An 18,562-nucleotide genomic window follows, 5' to 3' on the forward strand; every position below is an offset into this window, starting at 1 on the left:
GTTAATACGCAGCCTAAGCGTTTGCGAAAAGAAAGCCTGGAAGAAAAAAATCAGTTGGCTTGAAAGCTCAGTTGGTAGAGCATTGCACCGGCATCGCAGAGGTCATGGGTTCTAATCCCGTTCAGGCATTTTTTTATTTTGCAACTGCTTTAGTTGTGTACTAACTGCGAGGATCTTTCTTCTATTTGAGCTTTTGTATCAGTATTCGTTTCTTTTTCTTTCTTTTTTTTTTCTCTTTTTGTTTTGTTTTGTTTCTACTTGTTCCTTTCCTTAAGCCTACCTCGAATAGCTTGATACCTACCTGCAGGTTCTCCAGTCTTCGTATGTAATTTCAGTATTTATTGAATAAAGTTGTTGTTATTGTTGTTGTTATTGAAACGAAAGTGCTTCCAATCCTCAGAACGAGGAAAGTCCAAGTTCAATTGTGTCAGGAATTTAATTCATGTCGCAAAATAGAGAAACTACTAGATGAATTAATTGAATGTTCGCACTTTAGGATTTTATCCCTAGACTCAACGGTTTGAACCACCCATTACAGCACATTAAACAGCACATCACCACAGGAAAGTAGCTTCCCTGTGCATCAGGTTATAGTTTAAAATTTCGTCCATAGATGACCAAAAATTAGAACCACCTTGCACAACGTAAAAAAGGACCTATAAGAAAAAGAAAAATACTCAGTAGCTTTCATCTGAATGCTGACGGGTGCTTAAGGATTTCATTAACAGACTCCAAAGCTAGACCCACAGGACATTACTGCTCTGTAGGTGTCTGCAAGAGAGGATCCTCTCTTGCTGTCTGCTAGAACTAGTAATCAAGAGACCACAGGAACGTTCTGCTCAGTCACGTTCTGTTGAATGGCCACACTTTTTTCTCAAAGAATCAATTTTAACTCTGGTGAGTTAAAGTTACTTTCATATGTTTAAAGATTTTTCTCTTTTTCCGTGTCACAGGTGCCTCGTCCGCGAGCGGCCTGGAATGTGAAATAAGGGCTTCCTGCTCCCCGTCACGTGACTGTCGTTACTCTAATCAGAAGACAGTTGTTCCAGACTCTAACGTGAATGTAAACTGCTCGATCGGAAATGGCGAGACTACACTAGACATGACATGGCAACAAGTGAAGGAAAGAGTAACAGCCAATGTTGGCCTGGTTTTACAGCAAATCAGGAATTCAACATGTCGATGCACCCGTATACGCTTCCCAAGTAGGTTTCTTTTTCCATTTGTTTTGATATCTATCTAGCGCGGTGCAACATTCAAACGTATACAGACGACATTCAAACAATTCAGACACCTTATTTTGCGGGATCAAGCGTTGTACGACCTCGAGCATCAACACGCAAGCAAGCTTATGAAGAGAAATGAGCTTTTTCAAGGGGGAATGGGGATCAGACTGCGTGAGGTCTACTATCTGATTAGGTCTAGTTACAATTCGAGGCTGACTTTGAATTCGTAGAAACTATCTCAAAGACAGAATAACAAGTTGACTCTGAGTTGGTCTGTGATTGTAGCTTAACTTTGAAGAAAGTATTGATTGAAAACGTCGATGGCGTTAAGAAACCTACCTGTTCACGTCTGGGTTAAAATCAAATTAATCGAGCGCTTTGCTCGGTCATCTCAGTAGATCTGACATATTTGAATCGAGTGACTTATCCAGATTACGGTCAAATTTGACACATCTGCGTCCTGTGCTCAAGTCTATTCCGGCTCTCTATCAGTCACTTTTACTCTTAAGGTCAGTTATTAGCTCTCCACATGACCAAGGAAAAGAGTCGAACAGATAATAGTTTATTCTTACACTAACAATTGGCTATTGTCAAGAAGCAATACTAAGGAGTCATCTTTACCTAGGAAGGCTTCCTGAATCTGGTAAATTTGTAACTCTAAGTCATCTCTTCTTTTTCTAGGAGCGGTACAGTTAATGTATAGCACGACCTCCCCGAGGCATATATATGAAAACAAAGAAAGGAATTTGATTTGTTTGTTCAAGGGATGGCCTCTTCCTCGTGTAGCTTGGTACAAGAATGGCCGGCCAATCAATGGATCTGAATTCGAAGGTTTTTATCACACACGGAGGCTTTCAGAAATCGATCAGGAGACGTTTTATTATACTCTTCACATTCCACCTGGCCGTGAAGAATATGAAGGATTTTATTCCTGCGTTGCAGAAAATAACATTCCTGGCTGGTCGAGTAAACAGTCCTCCCTGATTCAGGTGATATACGCATGTAAGTGATCTGTTTTTTTTTTTTTTTTTTTTTTTTTTCGCGACTACTTGTAAAACTGGAAGAAATTTAATAAGCTAGTTAGAGGGAATATCGGTTAAGCTCGGGAATGTTGATACTTTGAGGATGGCCTTTGTTATTTTAGCAAATTACCTGAGGCTTTCTAATAAAAAGCCAAGCGCTACTTTCGAGTGCGCTTACACTCAGTGCCAATTGCTCATCTCTAACACGCGTCTCTTTGAATTGCCAGCTCTTCTTATATAACGAGCACTAACATTCTTACCCTGAAAACGAGGTATGGCACAATAGTGTGACGATGATGCAGACTGAACTAATTCGGGGGAGGGGGGTAATTCGATCATAGTTAATTGGGGACTGGCTATGAAACCTTGACACCTTCAAAGTTGATAAGAATGATGCTGAAATTGATTGGAAGGGCCGTGGTCGATCACAATCCTTTGCGTTCATACTACAGCTGAATATTAGCATATGGCTCCAAGACGTTTCAAAATCTAATATTGCGCTTCGTTCAAAGTTAAAGCCAAAGTGATAACATACACATATAAAAAAAAAAGACTTTTTGAAGAAGCAGAAGTCCAGAGTGGTGTTGGACTGCAAATGTTGTTGTCCCGAAACGTCAGCTCAACTTATTACAACATTCTCCACAGAGCCCGACATAAACTGTTTACTTCTTCAAAACTAACTACACAGTCTCAACCAAACAAAAAATGAAGTTTGTATGGCTTCATTTAACTTTGACTTCATCTTTTTTAAGCCCCAATAACAATCACCATCTAGTTCCTCCTTATAATATAAATAAAGGAATTGATCGCTAAGGATGAAACGTATTCATTTTTAAACAAATTCTCCCAACAAGTTCCATAATAATATACAGAGGACAATGAGGAAGCTGGTGCAAGTTGATTGTTGGAGTTTCAGAAGGATTATATTCTACACGGAGATACAGTACATTGTGACCTTTCCTTTTCTTATTGTTTATTTTTACGATATAATTTATTCATTTATTTATTTATTTATTTATTTAATTATTTGCCACACAAATATTACAAAAAAGATACACTAAAACTAATAACAAGAAAAAAATATGAGGAAAGTGGCGATGAAGCCTAATAGCAGTTAGAAGCTTATAAGCCTCGGGTTTCGTCATACGATACACTAGGTGGAAAAGACATAGCAAATCAGAGGATGGGCGAGTTTGATTTAGTGCTCGGTCGATGAGAAATTTTTTTTAGCGAAATCTTAAAACTAGAACATTGGTGGAGGATTGTCAACTGTGGATATTTTTCCCGTAAAAATAACGAATATTCCGTTGTTTCCAAAGTTGTTTCGTGAATTTCGTTTTTGGACTATAATGATTCGTCAAAATCAATCGACCCTTGAAGTTTGGCTGATGTATGTGATTGTTCTTGTCATGAAACTTAATCGGTTCCACCTTTCACCACGTGGAGTTAATGTGTTCAGTTTTTAAGGCACCAAGGGGTAGTAATTCGGGAGTGGCGGACGCCAAATCATGGATGGTGTTAAAAAATGTGAGTAAAATAAAATTGTTTTTAACACAGGCCCACGGGATTACAGCCCAACTACTGGTCATGAGTCTTCAAAGATTCACGCTACAGTCTTTACCAACACCACCCTAAAGTGCTTGGTTGACTCACAATTGGATTATGTGTATGACTGCCACCTTGAATGGCATTTCAATAACAAGTCGCAGCCATTGAAATCCAGTGAAAAGTATACAACAGATTTACAGAAAACAAAAAGAAAATGCAAAGAAGCTTTCACCCTCACCATAAACAACGTTACGGATGATGACGAGGGGACGTATAGCTGTCACATGTTCTGTGAAATGTGGGACGAATGGAAAAACTCTTCAGCTGCCGTCCATTTGGAAGTTTCACCTCAACCAGTGGGTAAGACACTCTTTTCATTTCGCGCACCCTGAGGTATTCACAATTTTGAATACAATGGATCATCTCCAGACATATAGATCTCCCATATATAAGCTATATGGGTGTGCCGCTGTGAAGGGTATGGTTTTCAAGCAGTTTAGTCTGGGATTGGGTACAGATAAAACTGAGAGTTTTTAACCTGAATTGCAATTAAAAAAAACAAGTCTTAGTCGTTGGTGTACACGAAGACGATTTTGTTTTGGCTGAACTTTGATAGTGGCCGAGTTTCTGGAAAATAGCAAGTCTGGAATACGGTAGGGGGGTAAGGGGGGGGGGGGGGGGGCTGGTCTTTGGTCTAGTATAAGGATGCAAAAATGTAGCTGTAGTTGGTTTAGGGTAAGGTTTCAGAGTCCCAGTGGCAAACCCCCGTTAAAAATGTTTAGGGTACCCCTCCCCGGGTGTTATGACTATGTTCTTGTGGCATACACAAGAACACGATTGCCATTTTGTTATCTGAACCATTGTTTATGCGACCGTTCATTGCGTTCGACGCAGTAAGGCACTTCTAATACAGATTGGAGAAGAAATTATATGGGACAACGTTGATTCAGTGAATGGATAGATCTTGGAATACGTTAAAACTGAAAAACGTGAAACTCAGCCAAATCATACAGTTAGAAATGTGGCAAGAGAGGTTTGGAATGGCGTTAACGGCATACGGCAAACATCACATTCGCGTTTATGTTTTCTTTGAAAAACAAAATTACCACCTAGATGAGAATAGTGCAAAACATAATTCTGGCCAGAATTCTAGCTTTGTCGTGGAACGTAGCTCATTCACATTAATGTGGCATTATTTTTCAATTGTTTTTCCAATACAGGCAATCCTGGTGGAAACAAGTTGTTTATCAATTATAGCTCAAGTGACGTTGCCTGGGTTACTGGAAATCTGACCACCGTTCTCAAGGAACACAAAATACGCTATCAGCTGGGAGGACCCATCGACCAAAACATGGCGGACAAGGTGTACGACAGCAGCCTCCAAGTGTTTTTAGTTGTTTTGCCTGACAACTACACGGTCGGAAATGTCTGTCCGGAAGAGGGGAAGATGAGCATCCCGAGGAGGCTAGGCAGGGGAGATTCGCCGCTGATTGTTTTTATCGGCAAAATGACGACAGGGAGTTTAGCTTGTTTGGGAAAGGAGAACTTGCTAGAGTTTGAGGGGCGCAAGAACAAAGATTTGGAGAAAAATATGCTGCAGGCAGTATTAGGAGAAAAAGTTGTAAGTCGTTGAAAGAGTCAGCACCTCCCAGAACAATGCAAGTGATTTTCAAACAAGTAATTTTCTTTCTATTTTTGGGCGGGCGGATGTTCTTGAACACGTGCTCGTCTTCATTTATAGCCTCTTTCTGATGTAATAAGGCTCTGGAAAAATAAAGAAATTACTTTTAAGTTTAGTCAAGCCTCCTATATTTTGAAACAACTTTTCTGAAATTGTGCTCGGATTTGACTGATGTTCGCAAAATGCAGCTTTTAATATTTCATGACCGTTTTAGCTCTTTACCGGGGGTGAACACACGCACGCACAAATCCAAAAGGCCAATCACCCACGCGTATTTTTGCACTACTTTTGTCGACTTTTGCCGTGCAATACTCGCAGTGAAAGCTACAAGTGTGGCTCCTTCCATGTGTTACTGTTTGTTTCTTCGTTCCTTTAAGGAAAGTACTCTGGGCCGGGTTGTTTGAAAGCCGATTAACGCTAATCTACGATTAAAAGTTAACTGAGGTTTCTAGCTCGCTCTTTAAAAGTGGTTTTAAAGGCTAATTTCAAGCTAAAGGTAAAGAAAAGTCTAAGTCAAAACTGAGGGCCAAAAATCTTTTTGAAGAATCTTTACCGATTAGTAATTAAACTCGAATCAAAGTTCACTTTAATCCAGGATTAGCTTAATCGGGTTTTGAACAACTGGGCCCTGCAGTGTGGTGCAGTGTTATTTTTTATGTAAAATTCTCGTTGTACGTAAAACCGATAGAGTAAAAGAGTTTTCTTTTTCCTCCCTTTTTTGCGTCTTCGGAGCGGCCAAGAACGGATGTTCGAGAGAAGAAGAAGATTTCAAGGAGGAAATCTGGAAGAGCGAAAGCTTTCAAGACGGGCGAAAACTTTTGCTCATCTCTTTTCGCCCATGAAATTTTCTTCTCCTCTCGACTGATTTTCCCCGATTGCTTTTTAAGTTCCCAGAGGATTCTTTTTTCGATACTTTGTGCAGCCCTTCCCATGTAGGTTTGATAAGATTACTTAAGGCATCATTCAATTCCAGTAGTGCCCCACCGGCATTAGTGGGGCATCAGTGTCCCTTCCGGGGAGGCCGGTATTAGTCTACACCGCGGAATTTGACAGCCCCGTGATTTTTATCTCACAGTAACTCTCACTTCCTTTCAATCGGATATGTTCATTGGCAAAGACGACAAATTTGTGATTAACTTTGTCTGAGGACATATCAAACTTTGAGTTGATAATATGACACATTTTCACTCCTTTAATGGTCTTTTTTATTGTTTAAAGGAAAGAGCCTTTATTGTTCGTAAAACAGGTCGTGATTACCATAGTGTTGCAATGCCGCCTTTGGAGTAATGTTGGAAAACAAATATCACAAAAAGTCAGACCCTCAGGTTTTTTCAACAAGCAGACGTGCGAAATACACATTTGTTGAGGAAAATTAGGTCGTGAGGAACCAGCTTTGATGAGTGGCCTGGAATCAAATTTTAAGCTAGACTCTCACACACACGATTTGTTTGAGCTCACCACGCTATCTTTACCTCATTTTCAGTGCCAAAGTCATTACCAAACAAATCCTGATTATTATTATTATTTAGAGAAAAAAAGCTATTTGAAGGGGCAGTGCCATCTATTTTGACACCACTAGTGCAAACTCAGAAAGTAAGATTAACTTGGAATTAATGTGATGGAATATTTGAAACTTTAAGACTCGAAAAAAGTGGCCCCTCTTGCGTATTTTAGAGAAGTCGCTAAAAACTGATTATAGTCGGTTCTTCTTCTGAGAAATCCCTTGATATTTTCTTCTCGGTGCTCTAAGAGCAATTTCATGTTAGCAAAAAGGTCCTTTGTCAAATATTTGAGCAGGTTTGACCAAAATAAAGCAAAATCGCCCTGACAGTGCCCCTTTAAGATCAAACAGCACAACAGGAAAAGACTGTCCTCTGGCTTTTGTTTGTCACACTTGAGGTTTACATCCATCAAATTAAAAACAAAACCATAAACTGACACAGACAATATAATGTAGAAGATCAGACAGGACTAATCTTTGCGGTAGTAAAATAAAGCCTACAACGAAAAACGGTCAGGGATCCCTGAATATGCAATGAACATTAGGGAACTGGTCATGATAACTTTTTTCGAAGGGGACCCACCTTGTCTAGGGAAGGAGGGTTATCGAAGACACCACGTATCTAATGAACATTACCAGCTAACTTTTATTTCAATTAATGTTTTAGTCGACACAGAAATATTCAGCTAGCAAAGGGTTGGCATTGCTAGGTAAACAAGAACAATTAGGTTTAAATCTCATTGTCTTTTTTCCCTGCAAGTTGGAGGGGCGGCTATGCAATAAAGACATCATCTTTTGAGGTTGAGAAAGAGGCGTTAAGGCTAGACCACTATCTATTCTGTGGTTTGGTTGGTCCTGTTCGAGTGTAGTAGTTCTAATCTCTTGAATATGTATTTTCCAGGTAATATGTATATACTCAACCAGAAGTACTTATTCTTATGTAGTTCGGATTCAACTTCCTTTCTTTTCGTCGTCCATTTTGCCTTTCATATGATCAGTTTTGCTAATGTTAATCCATCAAATATTTTTTCTTGCCTGCAATTGTTCAAAACGCGTCACGTGACTTAGTAGGGTTATGGTACCAACAATCGTTTTGAAACATCCTAGGCAATAAGGCGCTGCTTTGAACGAAAAATATTTGAAGGATAACAAACACAATAACCTTCGTTTGGCTTGAAAATATTCACGCAAATTACCCTTGTTATGCAGCCGTTCTTTGATTGTCAAGCAATTCCCCTCTCACAAGAATTATAACAAGATCGAAGGATAGCTTTATTAAGCTTTATTTGAGCATGCAGCACATACTAATCATGAGAATCATGGAAATGATCGCCAAGATATTGTTTAAACAAATCATTGCAGCTACAGTAGAACCCCATCAACTCTAATTCCCAACGTATTGGTGTTGTATTTCAAGTATCTTGCTAAGAATTAATAGTTTTATTATTATTCTTTTACAATCCCGAGTCACTTTGGTGTAATTGTTCTCTTTGTTTTTGTTGTTGTTGTTTTTTGTTGGGGGGTATAAGAACCTTACGGACGAGATCGTCTAGTTTGGGAATTTCGCCAAAATTTGAAGCTGAGATCTAGTTAAGCACGTTTTGATACATTTCCACCACGTTATCGATAGAAATTACAAATTTCGACCATAGTTAATAAAAGGCAATGGTTATGAAGCCTGACAAACCTCTTTGTTATACATTTTTATAAGCATATTTGGCCTTGACCGTACACAGACCACCATAGAATTTGAAATGTGTTGAAGCAACCGACCAATTGAAACGTTCCTGTTAAGATATTCAACTCTAGCATGAACGTTAAAACAAAGGATTGTGCACGGTCGCGGTCCTTCCAACATAAATTGCAGCACCATTGTGGTCAGTTCCTCACTTAACTATGCTTCGAGACGACAAACATACATTATGAGATATGCCTAAAGACGTTCTTAAAATAGAGTTCGAGTTATCGAGATAAATTTGAGCCAAGGGAAAGTAAAATTAGTTCGAGGTAGCGGGGAGTTTTAGTTAACCGATTTCGATTTAGCACGGATAGCAAATAACTAAAAATACGGGTTGAGGTCAAATTCAGGGGAAAACGAATTTTGTTCGAGTTTGTGGGGTTCTATCAGCTGTGTTACCATAACAACTGTTTGGAGAACAGTAAAACAGATCTGCTTAATTTTTTTTCCCCAAAATAGTAAGGGATTTTCCCAGGCTATAAGGCATTGACAAGGTTATAAAGATTCTATTCTATTCTATTCTATTCTATTCTGGAGGCCGCTAGTAAAGGATTTGTTTAATTTTCTTTCAAACATGTAGGACATTGATCGTAGAGTTATCTGCAGAGAGAGAGAGAAAAAAAAAGAGAAAATGTTATCTACAATTTAGGGCTTCTTCGTAAGTTCTCGGCAACCAGGGTTGGCTCGGTTAGCGGGACGAATTTTGTCTTCTGATCATATGGGAAATTTCATCTTAGTTACTGAAGTTAAAAAGCCGCGTTTGATCCTTTTTGCCTTGTCTTCCTTTCAACGTTTGTCGAAATCAACCGGCAACTGCGAAGCCACCACAGGCCTGAACATAGATACATCGTTCCTACAAAGTTTTCCCTTCGCCATTAATTTGCCGCTTCTTGGTTCTGAATTTGTTTATCAGCGCCGAATTATCGACTCCTGTATAGGCCATTTTTGATTCGTCACAACGATCCGGAAAGCTGTTTCTTAACAATAATTAAAACAATAGGCTTTTGTTCAGAAACAATTATTAGGATACTTCATTCATTCTGGCCCCAGGTGGCTTTTGGAGGTTACCTTATTATAGGAAATTAACAATGCACGTTCACAACGCGAAGAAAATTCACGTCACACTAGATTTACGCGAATTTTTCAAAAGTTAGGTTTACATGCATTAAATTAACACGAATTTTTCGATAAGCATCTTGCTTTATTTACTGCGATTTTCATAATTCTGCAAACTCGCACTTTACATTTCTGAATGCCAAACCGCGTTTTGGCTTCCGTCAATAAAACCTTCCACGACAAGTGCACGGATGTTTCTAAGTTTTTTTTTTAAGCCGAAAATTTGGTTTTGAAGCCTAACTAGACCCTATCAATTCAAAAGACTGCATGATGGTGACTCTGAAGAGCCAATAGAGGAGTCATGAACTCAGTAATGAGGTTTTGTAATGAAATAAAGGTGCTTTAAAATAACAATGTTGTAAAAAAGCGTGCATTAAATTTACATCGACATTAATTAAGATACATTAAATTAACGCGAATTTTGTAAAATCGCGTTAATAAAGTGCATTGTTAATTTCCTATAATAAGGTACCTCCAAAAGTTTCGCTTAAAATCCCACCTGGGAAAAAAATAAAGTGCAATGCTAAACTACTGTACCTGGTTGCACCACAGCGACCAGCTTGATGGCTGCTTTTTCAATTCTTGTCATGAAGTTGCAATACAACTGACAGAAGTACTCTCCACTATCTTCATCCGTCACGTTAGAAATCTTGAGAATAAACTCAGCCTGCAGGAGCCGCCTCTGACACTCGTTGGTTTTGTGCTCCTCAGTTATTGTATACTTTGTGCTGTTTTGCAGAATCCTGTTTCTGTAGTGCCAGGTTAAGGTGACTGGACCAATGAAACAGGTTTTCCAGCTCAGTGCTGAGCACCTCAAACTTGTGTTGGAGTATTTTTTGGTAGACACCGTTTTTCTTTCTGCTGTTATGTGACCCCGTCCACCTGTGTTCAAAATACAAAGAATGTGAAGAACGCGATGCCTGACCCAAAACTCCCCTCCCGGCCCCCCATGGGGTAATTTTGTTGTTATCGTGTTCAAAACGACAAACTGAATAGTGACCTCGCTCAGTAAATGAAGTAACCACAGGGCCGAGTGAAATATTAGAATAACTAAGTTTTGTCAATTAAATGTTATTTACTAAATAGAAAACGATGGAAAGCAATAAACCAGATTGCAGTGATTGACTGGTTGGTGGTTTGGTTGATTGATAGGTTGGTTGGTTGATTAGTTGGTAGGTTGGTAGGTTGGTAGGTTGTTCTTTTGGTTGATTGGTTGGTTGGTTGGTAGGTTGGCAGGTTGGTTGGTTGATTGGTTGATTGGTTGGTTGATTGCTTGATTGGTTGATAGGTTGTTCTATTGGTTGGTCGGCTGGTTGGTTGGTTGATTGGTTGGTAGGTTGGTTGGTTGATTAGTAGGTTGGTTGGTTGCAGGTATCCTGGTTTGTTTAAGTTGCTTGGTTGATTGGCTGGTTGGTAGGTTGGTTGGTAGGCTGGTTGGTAGGCAGGTTGGTTAGTTGGTTGGTGACTGGTTGATTGGTTGGTTTGTAGGTTGGGTGGTTGTAGGTTGATTGGTAGGTAGGTAGGTTGGTTAGTTGGTTCGTTGTTTGGTTAGTAGGTAGGTAGATAGGCTGGTAGGATGATTAGTAGGTAGGTAGACGTGGCTGGTACGTTGGTTGATTGGTCGGTTGGTTGGTTGGTTGGTTGGTTGGTAGGTTGATTGGTAGGTAGATAGGTTGGTTGTTAGGTTGGCTGGTTGGTTGGTTGGTTAGTAGGTTGATTGGAAGGTAGGTTGGTTATTTGGTTGGTTAATTGGTTGGTTGATTGATTGGTTGGTTAGTTGGTTGCTTGGTTGATTGGTAGGTTGGTTGATTGGTAGGTTGGTTGGTTAGTTGATTGCAGGCAGGTAGGTAGGTGGGTAGGTTGGTTGGTTGGTTGATTAGTTAGTTGGTTTGTTGGGTGGTTAGTTCAGTTGATTGGTTGTTTAATACATTATATAGAAATCAATAGGTTTATTCGGTTAGACGGAAATTTATCTTGAAGCTTACAAGTTGATAATGTTTCAATCTGAAACGATTGCTTCTGTCATTGGTTTTGAAGAGAAGCGGAGATATTTGTCCATTTTAAACTATTCTATGCGTCTCTAACACATTAGTGCGACCTCATCTTGATTATTGTAGTGTCTTTTCAGAGAATAACAACGAAACCCTAATTAAACTACTCTCTCCTGAGGAGAGAGTGGTCAGCGAGTGCCATCGGACTGCGGGCTCAGAATCAGGCACATTTAGCGTCAACTCAAAATTTTGACTTCTTTATCCTCGTTCCAGACTTCGACGTGTTTATCGCGCAAACTGAGTTTTATGTGTTCTGAGCGAATCCGCGTGAGGCTGTGCGTTCTTGGGTTACAAAAGGAAAATAGATTATACATGAAATACTTACAGAGGACGAAGATATCTATTGTTTGACCATTTGGACATCTGGTCGTATGACTGGTGTCTGCTTTGCAAGTGTAATTGGCTTCATGATCCATGCGTACGGTGGGAAAATGAAGCGTACTTCGAAGACTGCCAGCTAATTGATCATATGATTGATAAAGACCTCCAGTTCCATTAGTGATCAGTTTATTGTTTTTGTACCAATAGACTACACGAGCAGGAGCCGCAAAATGGCAGTCAAGTTTCCTGCTCTCACCCTTTACGAAAGTCAAAGGTCCCCGACCACACAATGGCGAGGCATCTGCTAAAGAAAACGAGAGAAATGTTTAATTTTGTCATACCAAAAAATTCAGAGAGGAAGTGGGGATAGATAGGAGGACGATGTTCGATTGAAAGGAGAGGGGGAATTATTTGGTTGTTCTGTCTCTGTGTGCGTGTCTGTCTGTCTCAGTCTATGGTCTCGACTGTCTGTAAGTCGGTCTATCTCTCCCTCTCTTTCAATGACCCTGTATGTAGAACCACTTCTTAACGATAACTCGTATTTGTCAGTGAGTCTCAGCTTTTGCTTTTCTCCAAAGCAATTTAACGTACCTATTGTGGTTTATTAAAAAAACGAATTCTTTGACACAAACGATTTTTTGTTTTAGAAACTACGTATTTCTATTCGCCTACAATTCTGGAAGCTCGAGTGGCGTCCGATAGCAACAGAAGTAAAATGCTTGGAGATCTTTGCAAAAACTTGCTGGTAATGGCGTCTACTATGGAGCAGGGGGAAGGGGTAAAATCTGTTGACAGTGGGGAGTCTCTTTTTTGAGTTTTTACATCAAGACCTAACACGCCAATCCATTCCCTGTTCATTATTATCAGAGTTTTCAAACTAAATATTTTTCAGCCACGTGGTTGTTTTTGGTGGCGGTTCTCCAAATCCTTTCATGACCCCGTTGTAGATCAAAGTACGTTATTTTTGGTATTTTACTAAAATACGTTTTTTTTTTTTTTCATAGCCGTAACTTAAGAGTGCCTGAAGCAGTTAATTGGCATGTTATAAGAGCTAAAACGCTTCTGCAAATCTTTTTAGAAATCATACCCAATTTCAAACTGTACTGGCGACAAAACCAGTCACCCAGCCAAACCAATGCAAAGCAGTTCAAAACCCAAACGCTTTGGGACTATACCTATAACTGTGTGTTATACGGTATAGTAATCTTCTGCCAGAAGTATTTATTGAGAACTTGAAACCCCCTCCGTTGCCAACAGTTCGAGATCACCTAGAGGTACATTTTTGTAATAATAAAAAACCACAAGTCGAGAAAGGTCACTTTCTAAAAATAAGAGAAAGGTAACCAATACTGCTATATTAATAATGAGTCCGTCTGCCAAATTTACAAAAATGTTAGCCCCTCAAGTTAGAGTACTTTGTATAAAGATAAATTTTATCCCTAATTTAGACGGAAATAATTAAGTCTTTATATTGAAATGAAGAATCCACGTTAGATTTCAACCTCAGTTAAGAATAATTGGACATTTCAGACAATGCCTGAGCCGCAAAAATTTTCAGACTTCCTACCATGAAGCACTATCCGTTGATACTGGGTGTTCACCAAGACTTGAAAGATTTTGGTTTTTCTGTGAGTCATTTATCGGTGATGAATTCCACCATTCAATGAATTCCAAACATCCAGCGTTTATGTAAGCTAAAAAATTTGTTCTTGAAACATATTTTCGGAGCAAAACCCCAGCTTTATACAGTCAACTCCCTTTACTGTGGATAACCTCGGGACCACGAGTTAGTGTAGCGAGAATTTACTTCGGTCAAACGTTAGACTTTCTCAAAGTCCGTTTTCGCGGGAGTCCGGTAGTTGTTCGCCTCGTGCCTTCGTCTACCGTTGGTCCAGTCTTTTCGGCGCATAAAACGACGACTTGTGGCAAGTCTAGTCAAACGTCTGTAGTTTATTTTTGCCGGGTATTGAGCTTCTTTCCGTGTTATCGGGGTGTTCGCAAGGCGAGGGTTGACTGTTAATATATTATTGTCACAAGGCACGCACTGTTTACGAACATTTTTAGCTATGTGCACCCCTATGTGAGCTGAAAAAACATAGTACTTGAATCCGTCGGGCCGGCGCGCAGTGAGCAGAGCAGAAAAAAAAATTTGCCCGAGGGCAAGCTTAATAAACTTGTCCTACCAGCTAGACTTAACGCGATTTTGTAAGCCGAATGCAATCAAATAAATTGCTTCCAGTCGTGAACTAGAAAATAGCCTATTTGTCTGTTTCCTTCGTGAAAGATGAACATTGGTTGTCAAAGTTTGGAGCGAGTACTGCTAATTCCAAAGGTGGTTAGGTTAATAGGACTTCAAGATTCCTACTTTAAAGAAGTAACTCCCCCCCAAAAACAAACATCATACTATATACCTGATGGAAAGCAAATTATTAGGAAGAGACCAGCCATCATGAGGCAACATATTCTCTTACTTCTTGAAGAGTCCATTATCGTACCTTGTTCAAAAATAAGCCGTCTGGCAGACGTCCGTCCACACGACTAAGTAGAGAGGATGGAGTTGTGGGCGTCAAACTTAAGACTTCCTTAAAAAATTTTACACCCGACTATTTTTTATTAGTAAGCGTAAAATAACCGTTGATTGTTCACTTTGTGATAATTTAGGTGCTCAAATGTAAGTGGACCAACTTACAAAACTGTGAATTGTCTCGGCTGGTGCACAAATAAATATCGCCAAGGTGTGTTTTATAACCGGATGAACATTTAAAGAAATCCAACTTATTTTCCATTTTTTTTTTTTGGTAAGGGGTGAATATCTTATTGCCCTCTTGCTTCTAAATTAATTCATAGCTGTTGATTCAGTTTACAAGAGGGTCTTTATGGGGGTGGCGGATTTACGCCATTTCTCGGCCGAACTTTTTTACTTATGACACCACAAGGGGTATGGGGGTGCCGGATTTACGCCACTTCTTAGCTATCAGCTAATATTTCGGCCGTTTCTCAGCTATCAGTGACGACGGATCTTAGCTAACGTTTACTTTTCACGTATTTTTTTAGTTGCAACCAGCCGTAGATTTTTTATAAGAGCTTTGGACGAACTCCAATCTTTTCGAACACTGCTTCGATAATCTTCTGGGCCCAGTTGATCGAGGCCCGATTAAGCTAATCCTGGATTAACGTGAACTTTGATTAGAGTTTAATTACTAATCAATAAAGATTCTTTCAAAAAGATTTTTGTCTTTCAGTAAAGACATACACTTTTCTTCACCTTAATTTAGCTTGACATTAGCCTTTAAACCCACTATAAGCGAGCGAAATGAAAAGCCTCGACTAACTTTTAATCGTGGATTAGCGTTAATCGGCTTTCGAAAAACCGGGCCCTGACGAATTCACAACTTCTAGAAACAACTTGTTAGGAGCTCTGAGCCATTGTCGATTTCTCAACTTACTAGTAACTTGCAAGTTATTTTTCAGTAAAATCTACACTATACTCATGCAGGCAAAGTTTAGCCATCCCAGCAAAAAGTTTTCTTAAGTTTCTCAGCTGACAGTTAAAAGTTTGGCCAATTCCCGGCTATCAGTAAATCCTCTTACTGGCTTGCTTTGCCTGTAAGGCAAAGTCCGTGGGCGTTTTGACATAGTTTTGTGAAATCACTCGAGAACATTTGGTATTGTCTAGAAGTAAATCAAACGTGAGTGCAGTCACGGTAGTTTTGGCACGTCCTACAGTTTTATGCTGGCTCAATCTTTCTTCACCGTTGGCTTGTGGAAACCGTGCCAGGAGCAATATCATCGGTGACAAAAGATCGACGGAAATGGAAATAAAAAAAAACTGTTAGGGTTCATGAGAGGTCATGAAAATTTTTACTGTACAAAGCATTTTTAATCATCAACGAGAGATATATGCGAAGATAAGTCTAAAATAACAGCGCCTTACACTATAGAATAGAACTCCTCTTTACCTGTGCAAATAGAAGCCAGTATTAAAATATTTTCGCTGAACAAAAAGGTGCACAGGACGTCACAGCGGGCGTAGGATGTTCACTTTATAGGCTCTCGTTAGAGTATTCCAGAAATGATGATGTTATCGACTGTTCCGACAGCAAAGCCGGCCCTCTTCCATCTTGAAGTTGTGGAATAATCTAATAGCACCGAAGTGACTTTACTTGTATCCTGGAAACTGGAGAACATCACTTCTGGAATATCATTGGATATCAATCCAGCTCAACATATTGCATTATTGTGACGCCGGCCGGTCGTATTTTGACCGACAACAACAACAAAACAACTTTATTTTTTTTTTCACATTTCCTTTTAAGATTGTATTGACACATATATGAAGATTTAGTTAAATTAAAGTTTTAAAAACATTAATACTGATAGCTAAACATAAATATGTAACGTGGAAAAGCCTAGCGCCTAAGCAAACCATATAGTTTTCTAAGTTCGACACTACTCTTGTAAAGAAGCATTTTTTTATCCCAATCGAACTAATTGGTAGCCATGTATTGTCTGTATTTTGACAATATTGCTAAAGATTTTTACGAGGCATCGGTGACTTTGGCTTATACTATTAAGCGTATTACGATTGTTTGTTTTAACATTTAGACAGCTTTAAAAGTTATCTTTTCTTAATTTGGTTTAGTTACTTGCTCTGTTTAAAGTGTTATTAACAGCTAATGAGGATCGGGGAGGATTGTGTGGCGCCAAAGGGTATGGTTCTTGAGCCGTGTTGATCTGAAATATGCGGGTATAGATTTTGACCATTTTAGTCTAAAAGACTGAAAACGGGTATGGATTTTACAGATCAGGTGTAAAAATTGGTACCGGAAAATGACATATTTTGTTCTGAAATTGAGTCAGGATTTGGAACACCGAGTGAACAAAGCAAAAACCGGGTGAGGATGAAGTTGCCTAAAAATTGACACACTTTAGTTGACAGTACGCCTGTGCTCTTGCCCGTCCAGCAAATAAGCAGGAGAAGTTAATTGCACGAATGTAGGGCTTAATTTACTAATCCCCCGGATGAGTCTTCTGTAAATTACAATTATAATTTACAATGACAATTTATATACCGCCAACATCCAAAAGTTCTAAGGTGCTTTAAAAAAGTAAGAACAATTCAATACAAAAACAACAGCGCTAATAAACATATGCGCAAAAAATGTTTAAACATGTGAAAATTCACTAGATACTGACTAAATGCTCGTTTTAAAAAAAACGTTTTTAACTTAAAAAGATCAGAAATGAAACGCTCGGAAATGCACCAAAGACATTGTTCCACCATGTGAAAACTAACTAGATATTAACTAAATGTTCGTTTGAAAAAGAAACGTTTTTAAATTATCAAAATCGATCAGGAATAAAACGCGCACAATCCAAGATTTTGTTACTGATCATGAGATCAGTAGACCCCAATGTGCGAAACGGGTTTTGTGTAACTTCCTCGCAAGAATAAAGAACGGTACTCAGGAAACAGTTTATTTCACGCGTTAGTTGAAAGACGAAACGGAATTTAGTAAAGGTTTGAGCAGTGATAAGGCAAAAGATGGGGAGGGTTGAGACTGTGAACATCCAAAAGCCAAAGAACAAAATATCACATTTACCTGATGGACAGCAAATAAGTAGAGAAAGACCAACAATCGTACAACATACGTCTCTGATTCTCGACAAGCCCATTATCGCGTCTTGTGCTAAAATACCGGGTACTGTAATCAGACGGTCGTGACTATATGACTGGGTAAAGAGAATAAGCTGTTGGCGTCAATCTTCCGATTTTATACTCATCACCGTGCAGCTGAAAACCCCGCTTTTAATAGCGACCTCCTGGTTTTTTCCACCCATGCAAATGATTCGCATTTTTCTCATTTAAATCCCCGTTAATCCAGCAACTGTTGAAATGTGACAAATGACCTCCTTATGGAGCCCCAAAGAATGAAGTTGTTGGTGTCAATCTTTCGATTTCATTCTCAGCTCACATTGGAGCTGAGAACCCCTCTTTTAAGTGCAACCACCTCGTTTTTACCAAGCATGCAAATGATTAGCATTTTTCTGCTCTAACAATCCCCATAATCCAACCACCGTTCAGATACGACTCATGGCCTACCCTTTGGAGTTCCAAAGTATCATTCCGTTAATCTGGCCAACCTAACAGATCGAAAGACAATTGCGCAAGGTGGCTTACTTAGCAAAACATCCAAACGGGCAAAGAAAAACTCAGTTATCTTTTAATAACCTGCATTTGGTGACTGGTTTCAAGTCATTTCGCCCTCTAATTTATGCTGTCTCCCTATGAGTCCCGGCTATGCTGTCAGTTTCTCTCTGTGATTCTTTCCTCTTTGTAGGTAATCAGTAATCTGAC

At 39.3% G+C, this 18,562-nt stretch overlaps 2 protein-coding genes across 10 annotated transcripts in view; one reads left to right on the top strand and one right to left on the bottom strand.

The window, feature by feature from the left end:
* LOC146449875 (uncharacterized) overlaps positions 1-18,562 on the top strand; it is a 114,399-nt gene that overhangs the window by 17,462 nt on the left and 78,375 nt on the right. For 3 of the 6 annotated variants that reach the window (XM_085101006.1, XM_085101004.1, XM_085101005.1), the window contains exons 2-5: positions 954-1,205; positions 1,908-2,228; positions 3,806-4,156; positions 5,017-5,592. In XM_085101006.1, the coding sequence (XP_084957132.1) occupies positions 954-1,205; positions 1,908-2,228; positions 3,806-4,156; positions 5,017-5,429 (1,337 nt within the window). In that variant the 3' untranslated portion in view covers positions 5,430-5,592. Of the gene's footprint in view, positions 1-953; positions 1,206-1,907; positions 2,229-3,805; positions 4,157-5,016; positions 5,593-18,562 lie in introns of those variants that run through there. The other 3 variants (XR_014860483.1, XM_085101003.1, XM_085101001.1) reach the window with 1 other exon arrangement.
* Positions 8,125-18,349, bottom strand: LOC146449877 (titin-like). Of its 4 annotated transcripts, none has more exons than XM_085101026.1 (4): positions 14,616-14,731; positions 12,209-12,508; positions 10,370-10,714; positions 8,125-9,316 (listed from the first exon to the last, which is right to left on the bottom strand). In XM_085101026.1, exons 1-4 carry the CDS (start codon positions 14,689-14,691, stop codon positions 9,285-9,287), a joined length of 753 nt encoding a protein of 250 aa, XP_084957152.1. In that variant the 5' UTR covers positions 14,692-14,731; the 3' UTR covers positions 8,125-9,284. The 4 variants fall into 4 exon arrangements, with proteins under 4 accessions (XP_084957152.1, XP_084957154.1, XP_084957155.1 ...); XM_085101028.1 differs by having other exon boundaries at positions 12,209-12,505; positions 14,616-14,704; XM_085101029.1 differs by lacking the exon at positions 14,616-14,731 and adding an exon at positions 17,808-18,349 and having other exon boundaries at positions 8,126-9,316; positions 12,209-12,505.

Source organism: Pavona decussata, unplaced genomic scaffold, assembly GCF_977016875.1.
Source record: "Pavona decussata unplaced genomic scaffold, jaPavDecu1.1 SCAFFOLD_563, whole genome shotgun sequence".
Taxonomy (NCBI): domain Eukaryota; kingdom Metazoa; phylum Cnidaria; class Anthozoa; order Scleractinia; family Agariciidae; genus Pavona; species Pavona decussata.

Bases quoted from the DNA above. Each gene is read 5' to 3' on its own strand.
- LOC146449877 (XM_085101026.1), bottom strand. From the start codon at position 14,691: ATGGACTCTTCAAGAAGTAAGAGAATATGTTGCCTCATGATGGCTGGT. The intron at 10,715-12,208 runs GTAAGTATTTCA...TTTTGAACACAG, and splicing joins AATAGATATCTTCGTCCTCT to GTGGACGGGGTCACATAACA. The intron at 9,317-10,369 runs GTACAGTAGTTT...CTCTCTCTGCAG, and splicing joins GGTCGCTGTGGTGCAACCAG to ATAACTCTACGATCAATGTC.